Consider the following 21211-nt stretch of genomic DNA (forward strand, 5'->3'; position numbering starts at 1 on the left):
AACAGTGCCACTCACAGAACTAACGATTAAGAAATACAGGAGGGATGCCCAGCCAGTGTTGCTCAGTGGTTGAGCACTGACCTATGATCCAGAGGTCATAGTTGCATTCCCAATCATAGCACTTGCCAGGGTTACAGGCTCAATCCCCAGTAGGAGGTGTGCAGGAGGCAGCCAATCAATGATTCGCTCTCATCATTGATGTTTCTCTCTCTCCCTCTCCCTTCCTCTCTCTGAAATCAATAAAAACATTTTAAATAAAAACATGAAGGAGAGATGGGGGAAATCAAGCAATCAATTTACCTTCACTGAAAAAGGTGGTTTCTTAAAAATCAAAAGTCCACTCCACTCCACTGGATATGCAGGACACAAATACCAAGATAGCCACACAACTTCTCCACACCAAGTTGAAAGGAGGCAGCCAAAATCAAGCAGGCAGAATAGAAGTTTGAAGATTTGAAATTAAGTGATGCACAGCATTTCAGGGTGATATAGATCTCGACAATATCAAGGGGATCCACATACAAACCCAATTTGTATTCAGTGGGGACTCTAAAAGCATTGATTGTTAGTTATAAAAGAGGAACTTACACAATATGCAATTGGAAGTTTATCATGCATTTTTTCAAAAAGTAATCTTCAGAAGGTTAAAGTATAATAATTGCATTGTGAGATTTTTATTTAAACCCAATAATAAAATCATAAGCAGGTTTAATGTGCCATTTCCTGTTTTTTACCATCTCAAGACTTGATACATTGGTGTCCTTATCCATCCTTGTGTTTTTTAAACGTCATCATAGCAACTTTGTGCCTCAGAGAGAGAGTATCAAAGAAATATTTGAGAATTTCTTTATAATCAGCCTAAAATTTTCCTAGAGCTAATCTCAATTAGAAGGGAGTTGTCACCATTAAAAAAGAACAGAAAACAAAATCCTTCTTGTAAGGCATCAGCCTGTTCCCACCGCTCAGCATCTTCACCCTGATGGTGGCAGGGATGGGAAGAGTGTATTGACTGGACAACCGGATTCTCATAGACAGGACCCCATCTCCACCACTGCTCTCCTGACTCACCGTTCTTATTCTTCCCACCTTGGCCGTCTCTGAATTGGGGTAGTTGTGAGGGACAGGATGGTGCCTGAACTTCCTGACTGTCATAGCTTACTCTGGTACTGTGGCTATTACTTCCAGGCTTCTGGCCATTGGATGAACTCAGTACCTCACGGAATGACTGGTAAAGTTTATATACCAAGAAACTCTAGCTAGAAAAGCTGAGAGAAAAGCCCAGAACTTTCTCTTCCATTTATATAAAGAACCTATAGAAACAGATGTATTCTGTTAAGCTGTGCTTTGCAAAGAGGAGCGTTAGTGTACTTGTGGTTTTATGCCACTTCCCTAGTAACTATGGGAGTTGATGATTCCCAATCTTTTCAGTTTTATTTCACTTGAGCCTCAGTTACTGGTCTATAAAATAAATGAGTTGTACTGTCTAAGATGCCTTCCAAGTAGAATTTCTATCAATCTCTGAAGCATGTCTCTTTGCCAAAAAAAAAAAGGGGTAAAGAATAAGGTACCATTACATCAGACCTTGTTGTTGCCCAGATCTTAATATTTAGCAGATATAATTTATGCCCGCGAAATATACGTTGTAACTCATCTGGCCAAAAGAAAGTGCCCATCATGTTCCTAATAGCTGTATTATAAATAAGCTCTGCTGTGGGCTTTCATAAATTGAAGAAAATTAAAATTAACTTTAATTTGAGGAACCACTGAAGGCACTGTTTTAGACAGAGGTGCCATTGTACTAAAAACCGAACAAAGGAAGACAAGGATGTTGTTCTTTCCCTCCAGATGACTCTGGCCTCAAATACTTGAGGATCTCGCTGATTAAACAAGATCATTCAAATCTCAAAGTCCCACTGGTTTGGAGACAGTGAAAGGAGCATTGTAGGATATGGACTTATCCCTGACTCTGCCATTTAAAATCTTGAAACATTACCTTCTCTTGAAAAAAAAAAAAAAAAAAAAAAAAAAAAAAAAAAGAAAAAAAAAAAAAAAAAAAAAAAGAAATGAAAAGAAATTTAAAAATTTAAAAACACAGGTAGGCTTGGCTAAATTTTAAAGTCTCTTCCAGTTCAGAGATTCTGTGTTTAATAATTTTTGTCCTGATTCTCAAAAGTAAACCAATAGAATGAAATAAATATGACTAGGAATCAATTGTATGGATCTTTAGGGCCTTTTTCATTACAACAACCAACTGGAAGTGACAGCCCCGTACAAGGATCGGCACTTGTACTCGATGGTCATCATGGTCAGCTTTTACTCAACTTGACCACTGACTGCCCTGCAGTCCCTCTGCATACATAATTCAGTAGGGTATTCTAATTTCATCAATAAGTGTACTCTTGTGTGTGTTACTGTATTTCCTTTCCCTTTAATTTAAAGATTTCAGTTTAGGTGCATCTGCTAAATCTTATTGTTAAATCAAACCTGAAATGAACTTCAGGGCTCAGTATGTTCAAGACCTATGGCTGTTTATCAAAGGAATTCTTTCTCCCATCCTTTCAAATCCAGACACAGTAGCGAAAAAGGGTTTCTTGGGTTTATTCTTTCACGAACCACCTCTATGCCACACCTGTGTGCCAGGCAAGAGCAAGGGAGCACTAGTCTCTGCCCCTGATGAGTTTAAGGTTGAGGTGATCAGTAGATGTTATTATTTAAAAACCACTGGTTAACAAACTCAGGGAGACCTTGACTCAGAAGGTCACATTTCAGGTGAGACCTGCAGGATGATGGCCTTATGTCTTCACCGTTTTGACTCCAGCTCTCTCTTAAAGATAGCTCTTAGTGCTTACCCCAGCAGAGAGCATATGTAAGACATATACTTGACATCTGGTCAGTGTCGACATTTTCACAGCATTATCCTGCGAGAAATTTCTTGATTTATTCAGACACTGGTTGAAGAATGACACTTGTTCCTGCTAGCAGTCATCTTTAGGTCAGAAGTGGAAATTATATTCCTCTTCATCTTGAATATGTTGGAGACATTTTCCAGGATTCATTTTCTCTCCACCTTACCACTGGGATCTAAGGCAGATGTTATATTTGCTTCATACCTGCCTTCCTTTGTAGATATTGTTTTGAGTAAGAATCAAAATGATCCTGTACCATCTATTCCCTTTCTCCTTGCTCCAGAGTTACCTAAAGTTGATGTGAAACTTTCTCGTTTGTATTTTTCTATTTCACTAAATATAAATCACATTTACTATTAGTTTGTGAATTTATGAATCTATATACTAGTACACATCCTCATGCTGTACTTTTGCAACTTGGTGTCCTTTTAATCAAGATTTATTCATACAAATAAAGCAATTTCTTTCTCCAGTCTTCTGTGAACAGAGGCAGGTTGCCTCTCCTTTTTCACAATTTCCTGTGGCAGCAGTGCAGTCAAACTCGTGTCTGCTGGGCTCAGGTGTTACAGCCTCTAGGGGACACACCAGGAGTGGAGCTGAGCCACACGGACACGCATCTTCAGCCTCAGTAGGCATTGCCAAATGGCTCTCTAAAGTCACCAATATCATTCATCATCCACCAGCAATGTATAAGAAATCCTATTTTTCCTCATTCTTGCCAACATCTGGTGTTAACATACTTTAATTTTTGCCAGTCTAATATCAAATGGCACTTCACTTTTGGGTTCCCTGATTATTAATGAAGTTGAGCATTATTTCATATGTATTAGTATTTGGTTAGTTTCCTCTGTGAATTTCCACCCTTTCCCAACTTTTCCATTAGGTTGTTGCTGTCTTATTTATTTATATAATTATTTTTTCAGTTCTAGATGTTGCTAATATCTTTTCTTATTTTTCAACTTGTGAAAACTTTGCATATAATGTCTGTTTTCCATACCAAAGTTCAGTGTAAAAGTCAGGTTATTTTATGCTTTGCCATATTTATGTGCTTGTTTTAAGAAAGTCTCCCTACCCCAATTATATAATGATATTCTCTTAAATTTTTTCTAACAATTGCGAAGTTTTATCATTTGTTACTTTTGCGTAAACTGTGAGGGGAGGGTTTAATATATGTTTCTCTGTGGGTAGTTGATCATTCTAACACCATCCCTTTTTTTTTTTTTACATGAATTTTAATTTTACTTCTGTCATATATTGAGCTCCCATTTCACATCTTGACACTTGGTCTGTGACCTAACTCGGCCAATACTACAGTTTTCATGAGACTGGCACTGTAATCATTCTTTTTTTTCTTTTTTTTAATATATATTTTATTTATTTTTTTTACAGAGAGGAAGGGAGAGATAGAGAGAGCTAGAAATGTCAATGAGAGAGAATCATTGACCAGCTGCCTCTTGCACACCCCCCACTGGGGATGTGCCCGCAACCAATGTACATGCCCTTGACCGAAATCGAACCTGGGACCTTTCAGTCCATAGACCAATGCTCTACTGCTGAGCCAAACCGGTTTCGGCTGTAATCATTCTTAATGTCTTATCGGCCGTGTCCTCTCTTCTTTCCAGCCTCCGAATGCTTCCTCTGCTCTTGTTGTCTTTTCCCTCGGTACAACCTTAGTAATTACTTCATTGAGGGTCTCTGTGGTATATTCTTTCCATTTTTTCCCTGAAAACTTCTTTATTTCATCCTCACTATTGTATGATGTGGAGTTTAGTTAGGTAATTCTAGATGGAGGACTTTTTTCAGAGCAATTTGAAAATATTCCACTGTTTTCTAGATTTCGTTGCTTTTGTGAATCCATTGGTCTGTTATTCTTTGTAGATAATCTGTTTTTTCTTTGTAGTTGCCTTTAAGATTTATCTGCCTTTGGCATTCTCCAGTTTATTTATTTTACCTGTAGATATATCTTCATTTTTATTCATCTGCTTGGTTGTTGTGCTTCTTGAAACCAAATGTTCCTATTCCGATAATTTTTCATCTATCTCTTCAAATTTTGTCTTTACTCCTTTATTTCACTCCCTTTGAAACATCCATTAGTTAACACATTCATTAGTTAGAGACATTTTTATTCCATCTTTCATGTCTCTTAATTTGATTGTTATATTTCCCATCTCTCCATCTCTTGGTACTACATTCTGGGTAATTCTTCAAATTTCTCTCCCTTCTCTATTCAGTGATATTAACTTATTGACTTTTTAAAGTTCAGTTGCTATATTTTTAATTTCTATAAGTTCTTTTTTAACTCAGCCTCATTGTTTTCTTAATGGCCTAAGTTCTTTAATATCTTCCATCATTTTAAACATACTTACTTTGTAATTCCATTGCCTTAAATTATTGGGGATTTAATCCTGATTTTCTTGAGTCGACCGACTCTTGCTTATAGCAGATTTTTTCTTTATGTATTGCACTATTTTCACATATGAGCTCATCTGCAGTGGGCCTGTGTTTGTTTTGCTTGCCATGAGAAACTGTTGGGGCCCAGTTTGTAGAAGAAGTTTTGCATTTCCTTTTGTCTGGAGCCCAGAGCTATCAACAGCACTGCTTATGTTCGTTTATACAGGGTATATAATTTCAAATTCCAGGCCAAGCATTAGAATTCTCCAAGGACACTTTTCCTCCCTCCAAGGACTAGACAGAGCTCCTTGAAGTGGTGGGTAGATGGTTCCCTTTTCCCTGTGGTGCAGCCTTTCCAGGTCTCAGCTCTTGCAGAGGCTTCGGTCTTAACCTCCCCATGCAGGTCCAGGACCTCCTTCTCTCTTCCCTTACAGGGTCAGGAACCTGAGCTTCCCAGCTATTGAGCCTGCCTTGCTCCGTATCCCGCAGGGCAAGCACACTGAACATCCTCCTCCTCTCCCACTCTTCGTCTAACCTCCCCTGTTCCTTGGGTTTCAGCTCAGCCACCACTTTACTCAGCAGCTTTCCCCACACACGACCCCCACCAGGAGTGGCCCCATGCCCTGCTCTGTGCGTCCTGTACCCACTTCTGTAAGAGCAGCTTCGCTTTACCCTCCTCTTGACTTCATTTGCCTTCATCCCGCATTTCACTCAAAGTCTTTTGAGGACAAGGGACTGTCTGTTCACTGGTGCCTGGCATAGTCTGCTGGGTGCTGGGTAGATACTTCTCGCATGAATGCATGTTGTTTTTATAATAAAAAAGTAGGGTTCAGGTGCTGGATGTGAAGCACCCCAGTCTCTGTATGAGGTCAGAAGACATCATCCACTGGCATTGCTCTTAATAAGAACAACACAAGCAGGTGCGATAAACCCCGCACTGAAGTAACTGCACCTCAGCAGATGCTCTGAGGCCTTGACTCGGGATGTGCCCTGAAGGTCTGTGTGCACAGGGTCCGGCCACCGAAAGGCACAGGCGCTTGTCGGGGCCCACTCGGTGCCAGGGGACCAGGCATTGTAGTGGTCACTGACAGGCCATCGATGCTGGAATAAGAATCAAGCTTAAAAAAAATGAATCAGACTATGCTTCATCCCCTATAAAATGCTCTCAAGAAGCAGGGCGTCACTCAGGTTCTCTTAGGAAACAGGAAGTCTGTGAGGCTGATGGAGGCTACTCACAGGCCTGCCTATGCTCTGCATCCCTGCCTCTCCTGCCTCAGCCAGTCCCTCCGGCTCCCTACAGCTCTCCGCACATGTGCCTCACCCTCTCCTCTTCAGCTGGCTTCTTCCGCTTTGCTTCTGCCCCCATATAGTCTTGGGTTTGCACAAGGTGTCGGGGCTGCTCACGGTATCACCCCATAGCTCTCCTGCTCATCTCCTCACTGCCTGTTCCTCTGAGGAGGATGCCAGAGGGTCCTCATCCTTGAGGCAGTCTGTGGCCTGGCTTTCCTGAGCTCAAGTGCCCTTCTCTGCTGCAGTCAGGCTCTGGCTTGGAGGGCACTGATGTGAACATTCCTGCCCAGATGGCAGCAGGACCAGGGATGGGCAGTTTCCCAGAGGCACCCTTGGGCGTGGGCAGCCCCACACCATTCAGCAACCTCTGATTCTCACCCAGCAACCTTCCTTCCAGCACCTCAATTCCAAAAAGTGGGAGAGCTGGATGATGATATCCAATGTTCCAGATGCTAGAAAGATAATCAGCCCCATTCCACATCAGTTAACTGCCATCCTAGTTTATTTGTCAATCTCTTGCAGGTTTAGTTGTGAGCTGGTTTCTAGGCTTGAGCCCCTGCTGCTCTGATAATTTCTGAACCCGCACAGCTGAGAGCCGGTCCCTAGGTCAGTAACAACTGCACCAAGATATGGAGCACATTAAGGCCTTCCAGTGGAGCCAGACTTATTCTAGCTCTTTCCTTTCTCTCCTAGTGCCTGGAGTGCCAGGTTCATTATAATTTTAATAAATTATGAGAATGGGTGGCAAGCCTATAATTTATAGGTTTCAGCTCTATGAAATAGGGGAAATGAAGCACCATGATATCATCAAAGAAAATATATACTCTATTGGAACCATATAAAATTGGGACCAGAGTCGTCATCTCAAGCTGGTAATACCCGCACAGCTCCCTCTGGCTTCCCTGCCACGGGCCCCGCCCCGCTCCTCGCCTGCCACGCTCTCTCAGGCAGTGGGAAGTCACACCAGTGTTCGCAACTTTCTTTCACGTGCAAGTATTACCTTAGCTATCGGTTTGCTTATATTTAGAATTCAACCACTTTTGCAGAATCTGTGTGCTCATTTGCAACGTAAAATGAATGTTTCACTTATATGGAAAATAACCCCTATTGGCTGTGCCCTCTGAGGCCAGTTATGTAAACTGCTCTACCTTGATTTTTTTTTTTTTTAATCAGTCATACAGGATCACAAAACCTTCTCCATCGGGTTCCCGTGAGGATTAAATGAGATAGAAAGTGCTTGGCTTAGGGACCTTTGAAGTCACAGCTTTAAAAGAGTGAAAGGAAAGAGGAAGGTGTGGGAGGGGTGCTATTTTCCATGCCCTCCGTGTGAGGAGGTGGAAACCAGGCGCCTGCAGGGAGCTTGGTCTCCCCCTCCTCCGTGTGTGGGCTGGTCCCCGGGTTCCCTCTCCTTCGCTCACCCAGCCACAGGACTCCACTGCAGACAGATCTTCCTCACTCGTCCCTAGTGCCCCTCAATCTGGGAGTTAGCTGATGTAGTGACAGCCCAGCTGTCAGTTCTGCCTGAGCAGCCTGACTTTCACTTGTCCATTTGACCAGAAGTTAAAACTGAGTCATCAGATCGGAAGTTGGGCACTCGCTCTGGCCAGAGTTTTTGCCTTATTAGAGGATTTCACAATGAAATTAAAGCTCTGCTGTGTACTCCTGCCCCTTTAAATGTCTGTATGATCCGATGACTGCCTTTAAAAACCCATCCCATATTCTGCTTTTCCCAGCACAGAGAGCCAGACAAATCTGATAGAGTCCTCACGGAGCTGTGTGCACACACAGCTGCTGGGGGAACCCGGCCAGGCTGCTCTGTTCTCAGCGTGTTGCATTCAGACACGCCACCCTCTGCTGTGTTCATTGATGATTATGATATATGCCACATTCCTGGGGGTGGGAGGATCTGCTCAGCCACCACTAGCCTGTTCATTATTTATATGCAGTTAAAGAGCATGGCTCAATTGAATGCAAACAGCTGAGAAAAGTCATTATTCATGTACAGATCAAATTGAACATTTGTCATTTCTCCAGTGATTTAACACATTCTTTGTGCCTTGGGACCTCAAATTATATTAAGCAGAGAAGATGCTTTAACTCTTTTTAAATTGTTGGCCTTCATCCACTTGTTCAGATTACTTGGGCTTGTTTGAAATTAGCCCTTGCTTCCCCTTAATATGTAAAATAGGAAAGGAAGAAAATTTCTTTTTAGGACCTATTGCATTCTAAGGATGAATGCAGATTGTTCTGCTATGATTCTGAACGAGCCGCAATTAACATAGTAGGAACCCCAGTACATTAATGCAGTACCTCTTTTCACATCATTACTCCTAATGGAACTGTTACCAGGATAATAGCTTGACCTTTAGCTATAGAATCAGATAGCAAAAATATATTCTGCTTACTCGATACTGCTATTCACGTGGCATATTGAGCGTTTTCAGGTCAATACAATCACAATATTTTGGCCTAAGGCCTCATCTGCACTTGCAACAGAATAGGATTTCTTCTTCGGCAGATGGATTCCAGGTAAAAGTCGCTTTTAAGTATGAATGTGACCCCAGAAATAGAATGTCAGCAGCAGGCGCAGTGGAACTATTTGTTGTGCAGGTGTTTTCCAAGCAGCCGTATGCTGTGCCTTCAGTGATGTCAGACACAGATGCGGGCGGCAGAGGCTTCCTGGCTTCTTATTGAAGCTGAGTGGGTTTTAACTGAAGAGAAAAAAAACAACCAGAGATGGTTGCCTTTCTAGGAGTGACCGAATACCTGAGCGCACGATTGGATTCAAAAGATCTATCGGAAGCTCCTCCCCGCGTGGGAGCAGCATTCAGGCTCCCGCTGGCTCTCCTAACCCGACTGTTGGCACACGCAGTGGCTGGGCGTCATTTTGATGTGGGCATAACCCAAATCTACTAATGGATGCTAATTTGTACCCCTGCATCTCACAACCTAAGGGAAGAGGGCTTGCTATGGAAATTAACTAAATAAATAATATTGCAAGGGGGGAGATGTTTATCTGCTAAGACAGTGTATTCAGTTCTTTCGGTGGTACACACCTTCAAGTAAACGAATAGGGTGCTAAATACAAATCAAATGTTTATTGTGTTCTTGGTACAAAGTACTGTTGTAGGTGCTGTGGGGGTCCAAAATCAATGAAGACCCTGAGGTGCCTGTAACCCGGTGTGGGAGATTCTAAAGCAAACCCCATCCCCGAGGCATTGTTCCTTCTGTGTATCTCCCATCCCACATCTCATATACTGGGCAGCCTGAGTGGTGTTTCCCCTGATCTTTAATTCTGCTTCCTAACCATCACTCCTCTGCTCAGTTGGGCTGAGCTGGGTCCTCTCCTCTAAGGTTTCCACCACAGCTACATCTCTGCCTCGCACTCCCCCGTCGCCCTGCCATCAAGGAAAACTTCCCCATTCACGTGAAAGGTCCATCTGATGGACCAGCAGTATGGCCCCAGCCAGCAGTATGCCGACCTCATCCCCAGTGACGTTCACCTCGACTGCATTCACCTGACTCCCTCAGCCCCACCCGTGAGCACGCCTTAGCATTCCCACCCAGGGCTGCTCGCTGCCACGGACACTCAGCACCGCACTCCCAACTGCCCTCACTCCACGGCACCGCCTTGCCAACCCTGTTGGTGTTTCCATCCCATGGTCTCTAGATTCTTCCAGGCCTGCGAGCCTTTTCCTGCATTACTTCGTTCCAGGTTTGTGTGGGAAGGGGGAGCGAGGAAAGCTGAGGTCGTTCATTCCAGGTGGCAGGCATCTCCAGGTGCTTTGTATCCCTGCACTTCTGCCAAGACCATCCCGCTAGACTCCAACCCAGGAGCAGCCCCACCATCCGGTGGCTCCGCTCTCAAAGAGGAGCTGCAGAGTGCCCTGGGGGAAACCGCCTGCCCCCACAGGCTGTTGCCAACTCCACAGGCCTGCTTGGTGTCCTCACATCCTCAGTCTGCTGCTTTCCGACTCCTGTTCTGCCCCAGACTTTCCCCACACTCTCCATTCCCCGCACCGGACATGCAAGGAGGTCTTGGGAGTGATTGCTCCAGCTGGTAGCCACTTCTCAGCCTGCCCGTCTTCCCTTCCTCTGGGGCCAGAGGAAGAAGCCCCTCCTGTTCGAGGGTGACCCTCCGTTTTTAGCCTGACCCTCCCCTTTGATGGTTCCCTTTTTCCTGGATCCTGTCTTCCCGCACAACGTGGCTGTTTCCATCAGCCTGATGGCATGCTCAGGTTTCCCGGCCCTCAGCCCTCCTCCCCTGGCAGCCCTTCTCTCCCTTCCTCCACTGAACCCCATTTTTTGAGTGTGTCCTCTGTGGCCACCCCACTATTCCTTGATGACCCTCAGTGGACACTTTCCAAGCCTCCCTTCTTGGCCCTCCCTCTGCACTTAAACTGTGGGTCCTCCTCTGTCAGCACCACTCGCTGGCTGTACAGGATCCCCTCTGTGTCTCCACACTCTGGCCCATCCTAGGGTCCTCCATGGACCCCTGTGCCTTAATCTCCATTCAACCACTGGGGTTCTCGCTGCTCTGTGCTTGGCCCGGCGCTCTGTTCACTCCATGGGCTCTCCCTGGTTAAGGTTTTTTTCTCTCATTTCAACTCCCACGTGTATGTTTGTGCCTGTCAAACTGGTACCAGCCTGGACCCTTCCCTGAACTGTAGGCTTCTGTATAGGGATGGGGACCCAAACTCAACATGTCCCAAACCAAGCCTAATACACCTGCCTCTGCCCTCACAAACCTCCCTTTCTGCTATAGTTGCCAGGTCATGTGATTGAGCAGAAATACCTGTTCCATATATAGTTCTGGTCACCTGTCCGTCTTCACTCACGCAGCCCTAACTGACATGGCAGTAGCTTCCTCAAAGAGATCCATCCTCCTCTCCCTCCCAGATCCATCCTCCCCTGCCACCCAGGTCCTCCCGCACGACTGGGTTCTTTACATTTGTGTGTGGATGTTTTCCTTCTTTCAGATTATTTCCTTAGGATAAATTTCTAGGAGTAAGATTTCCAATGCAAAAGTGTAACAGTTTTATGCCTCTGATTATATATTACTATCTTATTTCCAGAAAGGTTTTGCCAGCTTATGCCAACAGTGATGATTGACTATGCCAGGCCCGCACAATTTTATCAATATTAAGTATTAGCTTTGTAACATTGCTCTTCTCATTTAGTAGGTATAAAATGTGTTTTTGCAATTTGGGAGCTTACGGATTTGTTGAACATTTTTCCTAATGCTAAATACTGTTGGTTAACTATAGAGACTTTTGAAGTTGCTCTTCTGTTTGAGTGAGCGCTTTGTATGGTGATAGATATTGAACCTTCTCAGTTACGTTTAGCGCAGTTAGCTTCTCTCATTCTAATGTGGTGTTTATTTTCTACTCAATAGAAATTTTATAGTTTTACAGAGTAGTTGAATCTATCAACATTTTCCTTTGTCATTTCTTTTTAAAAGAAGCCTTTAAAACATTAGAATTACCAACATTTTAAATATGTTTTTATTGACTTCAGAGAGGAAGGGAGAGGGAGAGAGATAGAAACATCAATAATGAGAGAGAACCTTTGCTCGACTCGGGATTGAGCCCGCAACCCAGGCACATGCCTTGACCAGGAATCGAATGGTGACCTAGTTCATAGGTCAGCCGTGAGCCATGCCAGCCGGGCCACATCTTACAGACACCAAGCGGGCAGCGGCCTGTGAGCGCACACTTGGTCTTGACCCACAGAGAGGAGGGCACGTTGGGAAGCGCTCAGGAATGGCGTGCGGAGCAGCAGCGTCCACGCAGCTCCTGTCTGTGCAGTCAGATCATGGCTGGCCTCTCTGTCATCCTCCATAGTTTCTTTTGTGCTTAATAGATAGCTCTTTCCCAGAAGCCAATAGAGTGTCGCAAGAGTTGACTCGATATACAATTGGAACTTTCATTGAGATACAACTGCATTCTGCCCAGCGGGTGTTGCTCAGTGGGTTGAGCATCTGTCCTTGCGCCAGGAGGTCACAGGCTCTCCCATCGGGGTTTCTATCTCTGCCTCTCCCTCGTCTCTCTGAAATCAATGAAAATTTATCTTTAAAAAAGATACAATTACATTCTATTTATTCTGAGAACTGATTGAGTTAGTAGAAGTAACCATGAGAACATCATCTTTTTTGTATAATTTTGCATAAGGTTTTGAATTAGTTAAAAGGTGAAATGTTTTAATACAGTTGTTGAATTTTGTCATGGGGCCAGAGGACCCATAGGAAGCGTTTTCTCTGCTCATAAGACATATTCAGGGACATGGAGCACTTTCCATAAGGCACTTTAGAAAAGGCACTTCCCATAAAAAATACTGTGCAGAGCTGGTTTCATTTTGAAGCCCAGTACATTTTATAGTCAGGGCCCTGCCAAGCTCCACCCCCACCACAGGGGTGTAATATGGATAATGAAGCTATCTAGTGCAGAACCCTTGTCTTTAGCAATATATATATATATATGTATGTTCTTCTTTTGATATATTTCTATTTTGGATCTGCCTGTTTTACTTGTTGAAGCATTTAACAATATTTCACGTTTTCTTTCAGTCTTCACAGAAAAGTACTGTACTGCTAATCATGTGGATAAACTTCCTGGCCCGAGAGACTGGGTACAGATTCTACAGGATCAAATTAAACTGGCCAGAAGGAGGTTAAAAAGAGGCTCAGGTACGGACACACTGTGAGAAAACAGTTACAGGAGCCCTGCATTGAGCTCTCAGGCATTGCAAAGTGCAAGCTTTGCTCTCGGGTGCTCGGCTGTCCCTTGGCTTTTGAAGGAGATGTGCTACATAACATGCCGTGGTTTTGTTTTTTAAAGTCTTATTCAAATGAGTTTTGAAACTCACCTGAAGATTAAATAGTGAAAATATATCAGGCCATTCACTCTGAACAGTACAAAGGGGAAAGATTGCTAACCTCGTCTGTGGGCTTACATTCTTACAGAGGAAAGGCAGTCTCTGTTGTGATTTGCTTTCCTTGCCTATTGATTTTTGTTTGTTTGAATCTGCCTAACTTTATAAAATGTTTCATTTATTTAAGGTAAAAACATACACACACACACACACACATCATTCCACCTGAAACACCACATGAAATAGAGATTTTAAGTCAAATATTTATTTTAAAACATTTTTTCATCTGGGCTTGGTGATTCTGGAATTTCTTCCAGGAAAAGTGAACACAGATTGAATTATGACTACTCAGTCATTTGAAGTCTCCGCCTCCCCAGTGACAGAGAGCCGGTGTAGCAGTGAGGCGTCCCATTGATGTCAGTTTTCCGCTATCACATAAAAATAATCACCTCCAGGCGGTCGCAAACCTCTATTTTTCTCTCTATTTTTAAAATCCTGATCAAACTTAAGTGTCTGCCCTGCTCAGAACCACCTGTGCTCTGCAGCTCAAGTCTGAGACATACCTGAGGTGCTGATATGTTACAGGCTTGGGTGGCATGGGATCCATGAGTAAGCAGTACAGTGCATGAGGCCATGTCACTCACCAGCCCTAAAGTCTGGGGACTCGCAGTGAGCGGTAGTCACGGTGACCAGCGGTGGAGGAGCACAGCTGTCGGCCTCAGGAGAGCTCCTGGCACAGGCTGGGAAGACCCTGGCAGCATCACTGAGACACATGGGCCTCAGGGACTAAGTGATTTTCAGTATGAAAAACCTTATGGCCCTTTTCTCTGAAAGTCACTACTAGGACTCTAAAATGTTCAGCTATGGGGTCACCTATGTAAGCTCCACCTGAGCATCCCCTGACCTACCTGTGATAGAGTCATATAAGCAATTTACAAAGCACGAGGTCCCAAGGTCATGTCTGAAAAAGAAAATATTTAGCTTTGGATGATTTTTTAAAAATAAAAAATCGTTTTCTTTTACATTTAATTGATGCTCTTTTTATAAAGAGCAATAGACTAATTTTTCCCCCCTCTGTGCCATTGAGTGACAGCTACCACTGGCACAGTCCCAGGAGAAGGATGCATTCACGGTTTTCTTTCAGCACCAGCTACCAAATCCTGGCCCCGCTGCCTGGGGAGGACCTGTGAAAGTGCTATGACTACTAATATTTTTAATTGGAAAAAATATGTATTATCATATCAGATAATAAGTCATAATGGGATCAGAACATTTGGTTTCAAGTGTTACGGCTGCTCTTTACCTGCTCTGGACACGTCACCCATCTTTCTAACCCCCAGTGTCCCTCTCATGAAGTGGACATAAAAACAAAGCCTACCTCAGAGTTGAGAGGCTCAGACACATGGTGTACACGAATGTCTTTACAAATGAAGCTAGTGTAGCTTCTTTGAGATTACGTCATACACGGCAGTGCCTGACGGTGGAGGTCGCTCAGTCTTAGCCCATGGTCCTCGCATCCCCGTGGGGACCGGCAGTCTGCATGCCTGGGCAGCCTTGCTGTCCCACTGCTGTCCCAGCATAACTATTAATAAGGCTCCTTTCACTCTCCAAGGTTTCAGACTTGGATAAATGATCTGGTCATCCTCCCCAGTCCCTCAGTGTTCCCTGCCTCCTCTCCTTCATTACTACGCATCACAGAGCATGATAGAGTGGAGAGAACCGGTTTGAAGTCCTAGCCCTGAGCTGCCATTTACAAATTCCTGGAACTTTTGGACAAATTTTTCAACCCCTGGCAGCCCTGCATTCTTCATTTATATATAACACGGCTAACAGCTACCTCAGGGATGTTTTCAGAGATAGAATTAGACAATGTAAGTATTGCCAGAAACAGAGAACTGACACGTAATGATACTCAAAAAATGTTCATAACCTTATCTTCCTTCCCGTAGCCAACCAAAGGCAAAACAACTCCTTTATCCTTGCCACTTCTTAAAGCCACTACCTTCTCTTTCTCCCATTATTTTTGGTCAAAATTCTTCTAAGTAGATTTGCATCCCTGAGTGGGCTCCCCCATCCCAGTTCACTTTAGAATCCATTGTCCCTTGCCCTCTGGCCTCATTTCTATGTGAGCTCTTGTTGCATTCACATCCCAGTGACCAGATTTCACTTTATTTATGTTAACACTCCGACTTAACCTCCATCTTGATTTTTACTCTGTGGAACCTCATCCTTCTTGAAGCTCTCTCCCCTTGGATTCTATGACTTCATTCTCTTTGTTTCTCCTCCACATTTTCTGGCAATGCCTTCGGTCTCCTTCACTGCCTCTCCTTCACCCATCTCCTAAAGCCAGCATTCCCAAGTTTCTGTCCTTCTTTCTTTTCTCACTCTAAATCCTCACTCTTCACGTGAACTGTTCCGGCATTGTGGCTCTCAGGTGTGCAGCCCCAGAGACGGCCATGGCCCGAGACCCTAGACTTCATTCTCTGCCTCAGCTAATGAGATCGGGTCTCACCTGCCCAACTAAATGCTTCTTCTAGTTTCCTATCCCCCGGAGTAAAATCCCCTTCTACACACTACCCGCTGCCCTCAGTGAGGCAGACAAGGCTCTTCATAGTCACCAGCCTCATCTTCAGACACTCCCTGTTCTGAAATATGATAGGTTTTCCAACACATGCATTTTTTTTAACGTATTTTATTGATTTTTTACAGAGAGGAAGGGAGAGAGATAGAGAGAAACATCGTTGAGAGAGAAACATCGATCAGCTGCCTCCTGCACACCCCCCACTGGGGATGTGCCCACAACCAAGGTACATGCCCTTGACCGGAATTGAACCTGGGACCCTTCAGTCCGCAAGCTGATGCTCTATCTACCGATCCAAACGGCTAGGGCCCAGCTCATGCCTCCCCTCTGCCTGTCCTAGCAGCAGTTCTCCCTCCTGCGGCCTTCTCGGGCAGTGCAGCACTTCAGTTTTCTGACGCCGGAGGAGCCGGCCACCTGCTTGTTGCAGGGACCATGAGAGCCTCAGGAGCACAATGGCTTCTGAGTCATGTTCCTGTCCCAGACGTCGTGTGGCCCAGCATGGAACCAACAAATGAACCAGCGAATCGATCAGTGGGAAAGAAAAAAAATAGTCCACGGCAAAGTCTTACTGTTTAGCTCATCTAGTTCCTGTGAGAGCCTAGAGAACGTTCTTTCATCAGTTCCTTCCTCAAGGTTCAAATACTTACCCCGAAGCCCACGGGGCAGCACCATCCCTGAGCTCTGTTCTCTGGAACAAGATCCTTAGGGCCCCTGAGGGGATCCAGAGTGCCCTTTCTTCCTCCTCCTCAAGCTCTTTCTCATATTTCCTTCTCTGCACCCCCAGCTTCATGGTTCCCTCCTAATTTCCTCTCTCCTCCCTTCCTCCGCCAAGGGTTGAGTCTTGTGTCATGCTGCCTGACCTCACAGGGGAGGCTAACTGAGTTTTCACTCCTGTCAGCTGGGACTCTTATGCCTTCTTAGCTAGAGGCCGCCAGCCTCAGCCTTGGCCACCTCACAAAACCCCTTGTATTACTTTATTTTATTTTTTTAAATGTATTTATTGATCTCAGAGAGAGGTGAGGGAGTGATAGAAACATTAATGAGAGAGAAACATCAATCGGCTGACTCCCACATGCTCCCCACTGGGGACTGAGCCTGCAACCCAGGCTTGTGCCCCATTCGGGAATTGAACTGTGACCTTCTGCATCATAGGTCGGTGCTCAACCACTGAGCTACACCAGCCAGGCTCTTTGTATTCCTTTAGCCCCTTTAGATTTCAGGCTCCAGGAAAGGATTGGGGTGGGGGGTGGGGGGGGGAATTTTACAGTAAATGACAAGTGTTATCAAAGACAATTGCCCAATCATTTTACACAGTAAGCAGTGCTTAAGCACCAATACCATATTGAGTGCTGTGTCTCTTCTGTTTTTATATCCTAAATCAGATTTCAAGTATGTAGCCTGAGCGGTGTGGTTGCTAGGATTAAGTTGGTCTTGTGTTGCCTAAATTCTGCCTTGGCGATCTTGACTGCTGGGTATGTAAGAACTTCCATTTGATTATTGATCCCCCTAAAAGGGACACTAACTTTAATATTGAAGTTTGAGAGAGATCTAAAGTTGTCACAGTGAAGAGACCTAAATTTAATACTCGGCCCAAAGGAAAGGCAAAGGGCCAAAGTAGCAAGAACCAGTTCTCCACCCCGCGCCCCACCTGTGCCCCCGCCTTCCAGCCTGAGGTGGGCGGCACATTCTCCACTCGGTCGCGGAAGCGGCCGTCCCCTCCTGTCTCACCAGGGCTGGCGGGGAATGGGAAGTGGGGAAATGCTTGGCGCTCCTCGGGGGCTTGCGGGGAAAGAACTCTAAGTCCAGAATGCTGATGTTACTAACCTGGTGCTGCGGAGAAACCCAGAGAGAGGAAGGTGGTGGGCTGTGTGGACAAAACATGTGTCCATGCTGGAGGTGATTACAAGTCCCGGAAGGACCTGAAACACTGAAGACAAATGGTGGGGAGACTGTTGAGTGTCTGCTGAGTGCATTGGAGAGGCACAGAGACAGCCTTCCTGGCAGTGGGCCATGTGACTGAAATAGGAAGACCTTTTAAATTCTGTTTCCCCATACTGTATATTTATACATACTGTATATTTTAAACACACCTTTTTTCCTATTTTAGATGCTAAGACAAATTATTATGAGTTCTGGTCTCCATTCCCTTCCTCCCTCCCCCATTCCTGTTTCTCTGACCCACACACTGACCAGTGATCACACTTCTCAACCAACTCCGTGTTTGTATTAGTGAATCACATGACAGGCTCATTTCACACACCTATGCCCGCTTCAACAGAATGGGTCCCAGACCGTAGACTGTTCCCAGCCCTTCCCTCCGGGGAGCCTTGCACGTGCCCAGAACATTGTGTGGACTGCTCCGTAGTTCTCGTCACACTTGATTTTGAACATTTTCACTTTGACCGGTGGGTTTGGCATCCAAAAGTGGAAGGCGCCACCTGGCTGGGTGGCTCAGTTGGTTGGAGCATCGTCCTATTCACCTAAAGATTGCCAGTTTGATTCCTAGTCAGGGCACATACCCAGATTTCTAGTTCAGTCCCTGGTTGGGTTATGTGGGAGGCAACCAACTGATGTTTGCCTCTCTTTTTCTCTCTCCCTTACTCTCTCTGTAAAATCAATTAAAAAAAAAAAAAAAAGCATATACTCAGGTGAGGATTTTTTTTTTTAAATGTGGAAGGCATCTACAGAATACAACCCTAACAAACAGAACAGACCCGCCCATCAGCAGTGACCTGCCAAATAAGTTTGTCTTCCCATTTTTTCACATCCTGTGATACTTCATTCTCCTCAAGCAACACAAAAGTGGGACCCCAGCAAATGGAAACTAGAGCCATGGTCAAGGGCATGTACCTGGGTTGCAGGTTCAATCCCCAGTCGTGGTCAGGGAGCATGAGAGAGGCAACCAGTGTCTCTCCCACATTGGTTTCTCTCTCTCTCTCTCCCCCTTCTTTCTCCCTTCCTTCCACTCACTCTAAAAATCAATGGAAAATTATTCTCTGGTGGGGCTTAACAACAACAAAAAAAGAGGAAGAAAGCTCGAACTGCCTCTTGAAAAAGTGCCCCATGCAGCTCTGAAAGGTTGTTATATGAATCCAAACAGAAATTCATTTGGGGCTCTCATTACATGTAATAATTTTTTTCTATAACTGGAATGATTCCTTTCGTGGTGTGGATTTTTGTCATTTTCATTAGATTATTTCCTCAGAGCTGAAATTGCAATTTTGTGTGTGTGTTAGATCTAAGAGTAAAACTGTCACTGCTATTGAATTTTTATTGGACTTTCTCAATCTTTTCCAAATTTTACAATTTGACTGTCACCAGGAAAGAAAGATGGTGAGGTCATTGTTGTTGACAGATGTTATAATTAAATTTGAGTAGCACAGTCATGTTCTTCCTCCATGACCCTTGCCCTGTTCATGCAGCTGGCATATACCAACTTATACATGTTTTTGTTTACATGTATTCTGTTCTTACTAAAGCACACAATTGCATAGGCCTGCTTTTAAAAGTGAGGATAACTTAATTACAAAGGGAAGATCAACTTATACCTAAAACCTATTTTTGTTATAACTAAATGAAAAGAAATTGTACATAGAAAGAAGAGAAAATTACTCAAGTATAAAATGAACTGAAACTTGAAGATTTAAAAATTAACTCATAGTCATATATGTGATATATGTTTGGATGATTAATAGCAAAGAGATTAAGAGTTCAAGTATAAACCTGAGTCAAATCCTTGGCAGTGTCACTTACTAGCTAATGTTACCTTAGGCACATTTATTTTTTTTAATTGATTTTTTTACAGAGAGGAAGAGAGAGGGATAGAGAGCTAGAAACATTCATGAGAGAGAATCATCAATTAGCTGCCTCTTGCATACCCCCTACTGGGGATGTGCCCACAACCAAGGTACATGCCCTTGACCGGAATCAAACCTGGGACCTTTCAGTCCACAGGCCAACACTCTATCCACTGATCCAAACCGGTTTCGGCAGGCACATTTCTTAACCTCTCTGTCTCAGTGTTATTTGTTAAAATGGACATAATAACAGATCTGCCTTGTGGAGTTTTCTAAGGGTTAGATGACTCAATGAAAGTCAAGTGCTCATTAAATGATGATGGCTAGCATTGCTATTATTATTGCTGGAGAATCATAAATCCTAGACAATGAGTCCAGCCAGTGTTGCTCAATGGTTGAGCGTTGACCTATGAACCAGGAGGTCATAGTTCAATTCCTGGTCAGGGCATGTAGAAGCCAGCTAATCAATGACTCTCATCACTAATGTTTTTATCTCTCTCCCTCTCCCTCTTCCTTTCTGAAATCTATAAAAATATACTTTAAAAAAATTTTAGTCCTAGTCAATGAAAATATTATCATGTAGTTCATCTACCTATCAAATCCAATCAAACTAATTAGAAGAAAACAATATCTTCCAAATATAAAAATAACATGTTTGTTATTTATTTTTTAAATGTACAGAATAATTATAAAAACCCAAAGAACAAAATTTTAAATACCTATAAGCTTTTCATTCAGAAGAACACTACTAATAGTTTAGTTCGTTCTGTATTTTATCTGTAAATCTATATACAAAATTTTTTTCTTACCATTTGTCTTATTGCTTGACTTGAATGTTTTATTGTTAAATATTCATCTGCAATATAATTTTTAGGGGTTTCTACTCCTTTTTTTAAAATATATTTTATTGATTTTTTTACAGAGAGGAAGGGAGAGAGATAGCTAGAAACATCAATGAGAGAGAAACATCGACCAGCTGCTTCTTGCACACCCCCTACTGGGGATGTGCCCACAACCAAGGTACATGCCCTTGACCAGAATCAAACCCAGGACCTTTCAGTCCGCAGACCGACTCTCTACCACTGAGCCAAACCGGTTTCGGCTCTACTCTTTTTTTAACCAAATTGGTCTTGATTAGTCTTTCTCTTCTCAGTGTTTTCTCTTTGTGGTGGATTGGGCTGGTCTGCAGACTGTGGGTTACTGAGTCAGTGTGTCTCAGTCTGAGGGACAAGATGTGAGAGAGTGGCCAAAACCTGTTTGGCTCAGTGGTAGAGCATTGGTCTGCAGACTGAAATGTCCCAGGTTCGATTCCAATCAGGGCATGTACCTGAGTTGCGGGCACATCCCCAGTAGGGGGTGTGCAAGTGGCAGCTGGT

The 21211-nt window shown here is 43.9% G+C and overlaps 1 protein-coding gene and 1 non-coding gene across 8 annotated transcripts in view; one reads left to right on the top strand and one right to left on the bottom strand.

The window, feature by feature from the left end:
• Positions 1-21211, top strand: part of BEND7 (BEN domain containing 7) — an 80516-nt gene that overhangs the window by 52455 nt on the left and 6850 nt on the right. For all 7 annotated transcript variants that reach the window (XM_045585599.1, XM_036452484.2, XM_045585594.1 and 4 more), the window contains one exon: positions 13153-13272. In XM_045585599.1, coding sequence (XP_045441555.1) covers positions 13153-13272 — 120 coding nt within the window. The remainder of the gene's footprint in view (positions 1-13152; positions 13273-21211) is intronic.
• LOC118710509 lies at positions 14530-14656 on the bottom strand. The gene has a single exon (XR_004985428.1). It is a non-coding gene; the product is annotated as a small nucleolar RNA SNORA30/SNORA37 family (small nucleolar RNA).

The sequence above is a fragment of the Pipistrellus kuhlii genome, unplaced genomic scaffold (genome assembly GCF_014108245.1).
Source record: "Pipistrellus kuhlii isolate mPipKuh1 unplaced genomic scaffold, mPipKuh1.p scaffold_m20_p_1, whole genome shotgun sequence".
Lineage (NCBI taxonomy): Eukaryota > Metazoa > Chordata > Mammalia > Chiroptera > Vespertilionidae > Pipistrellus > Pipistrellus kuhlii.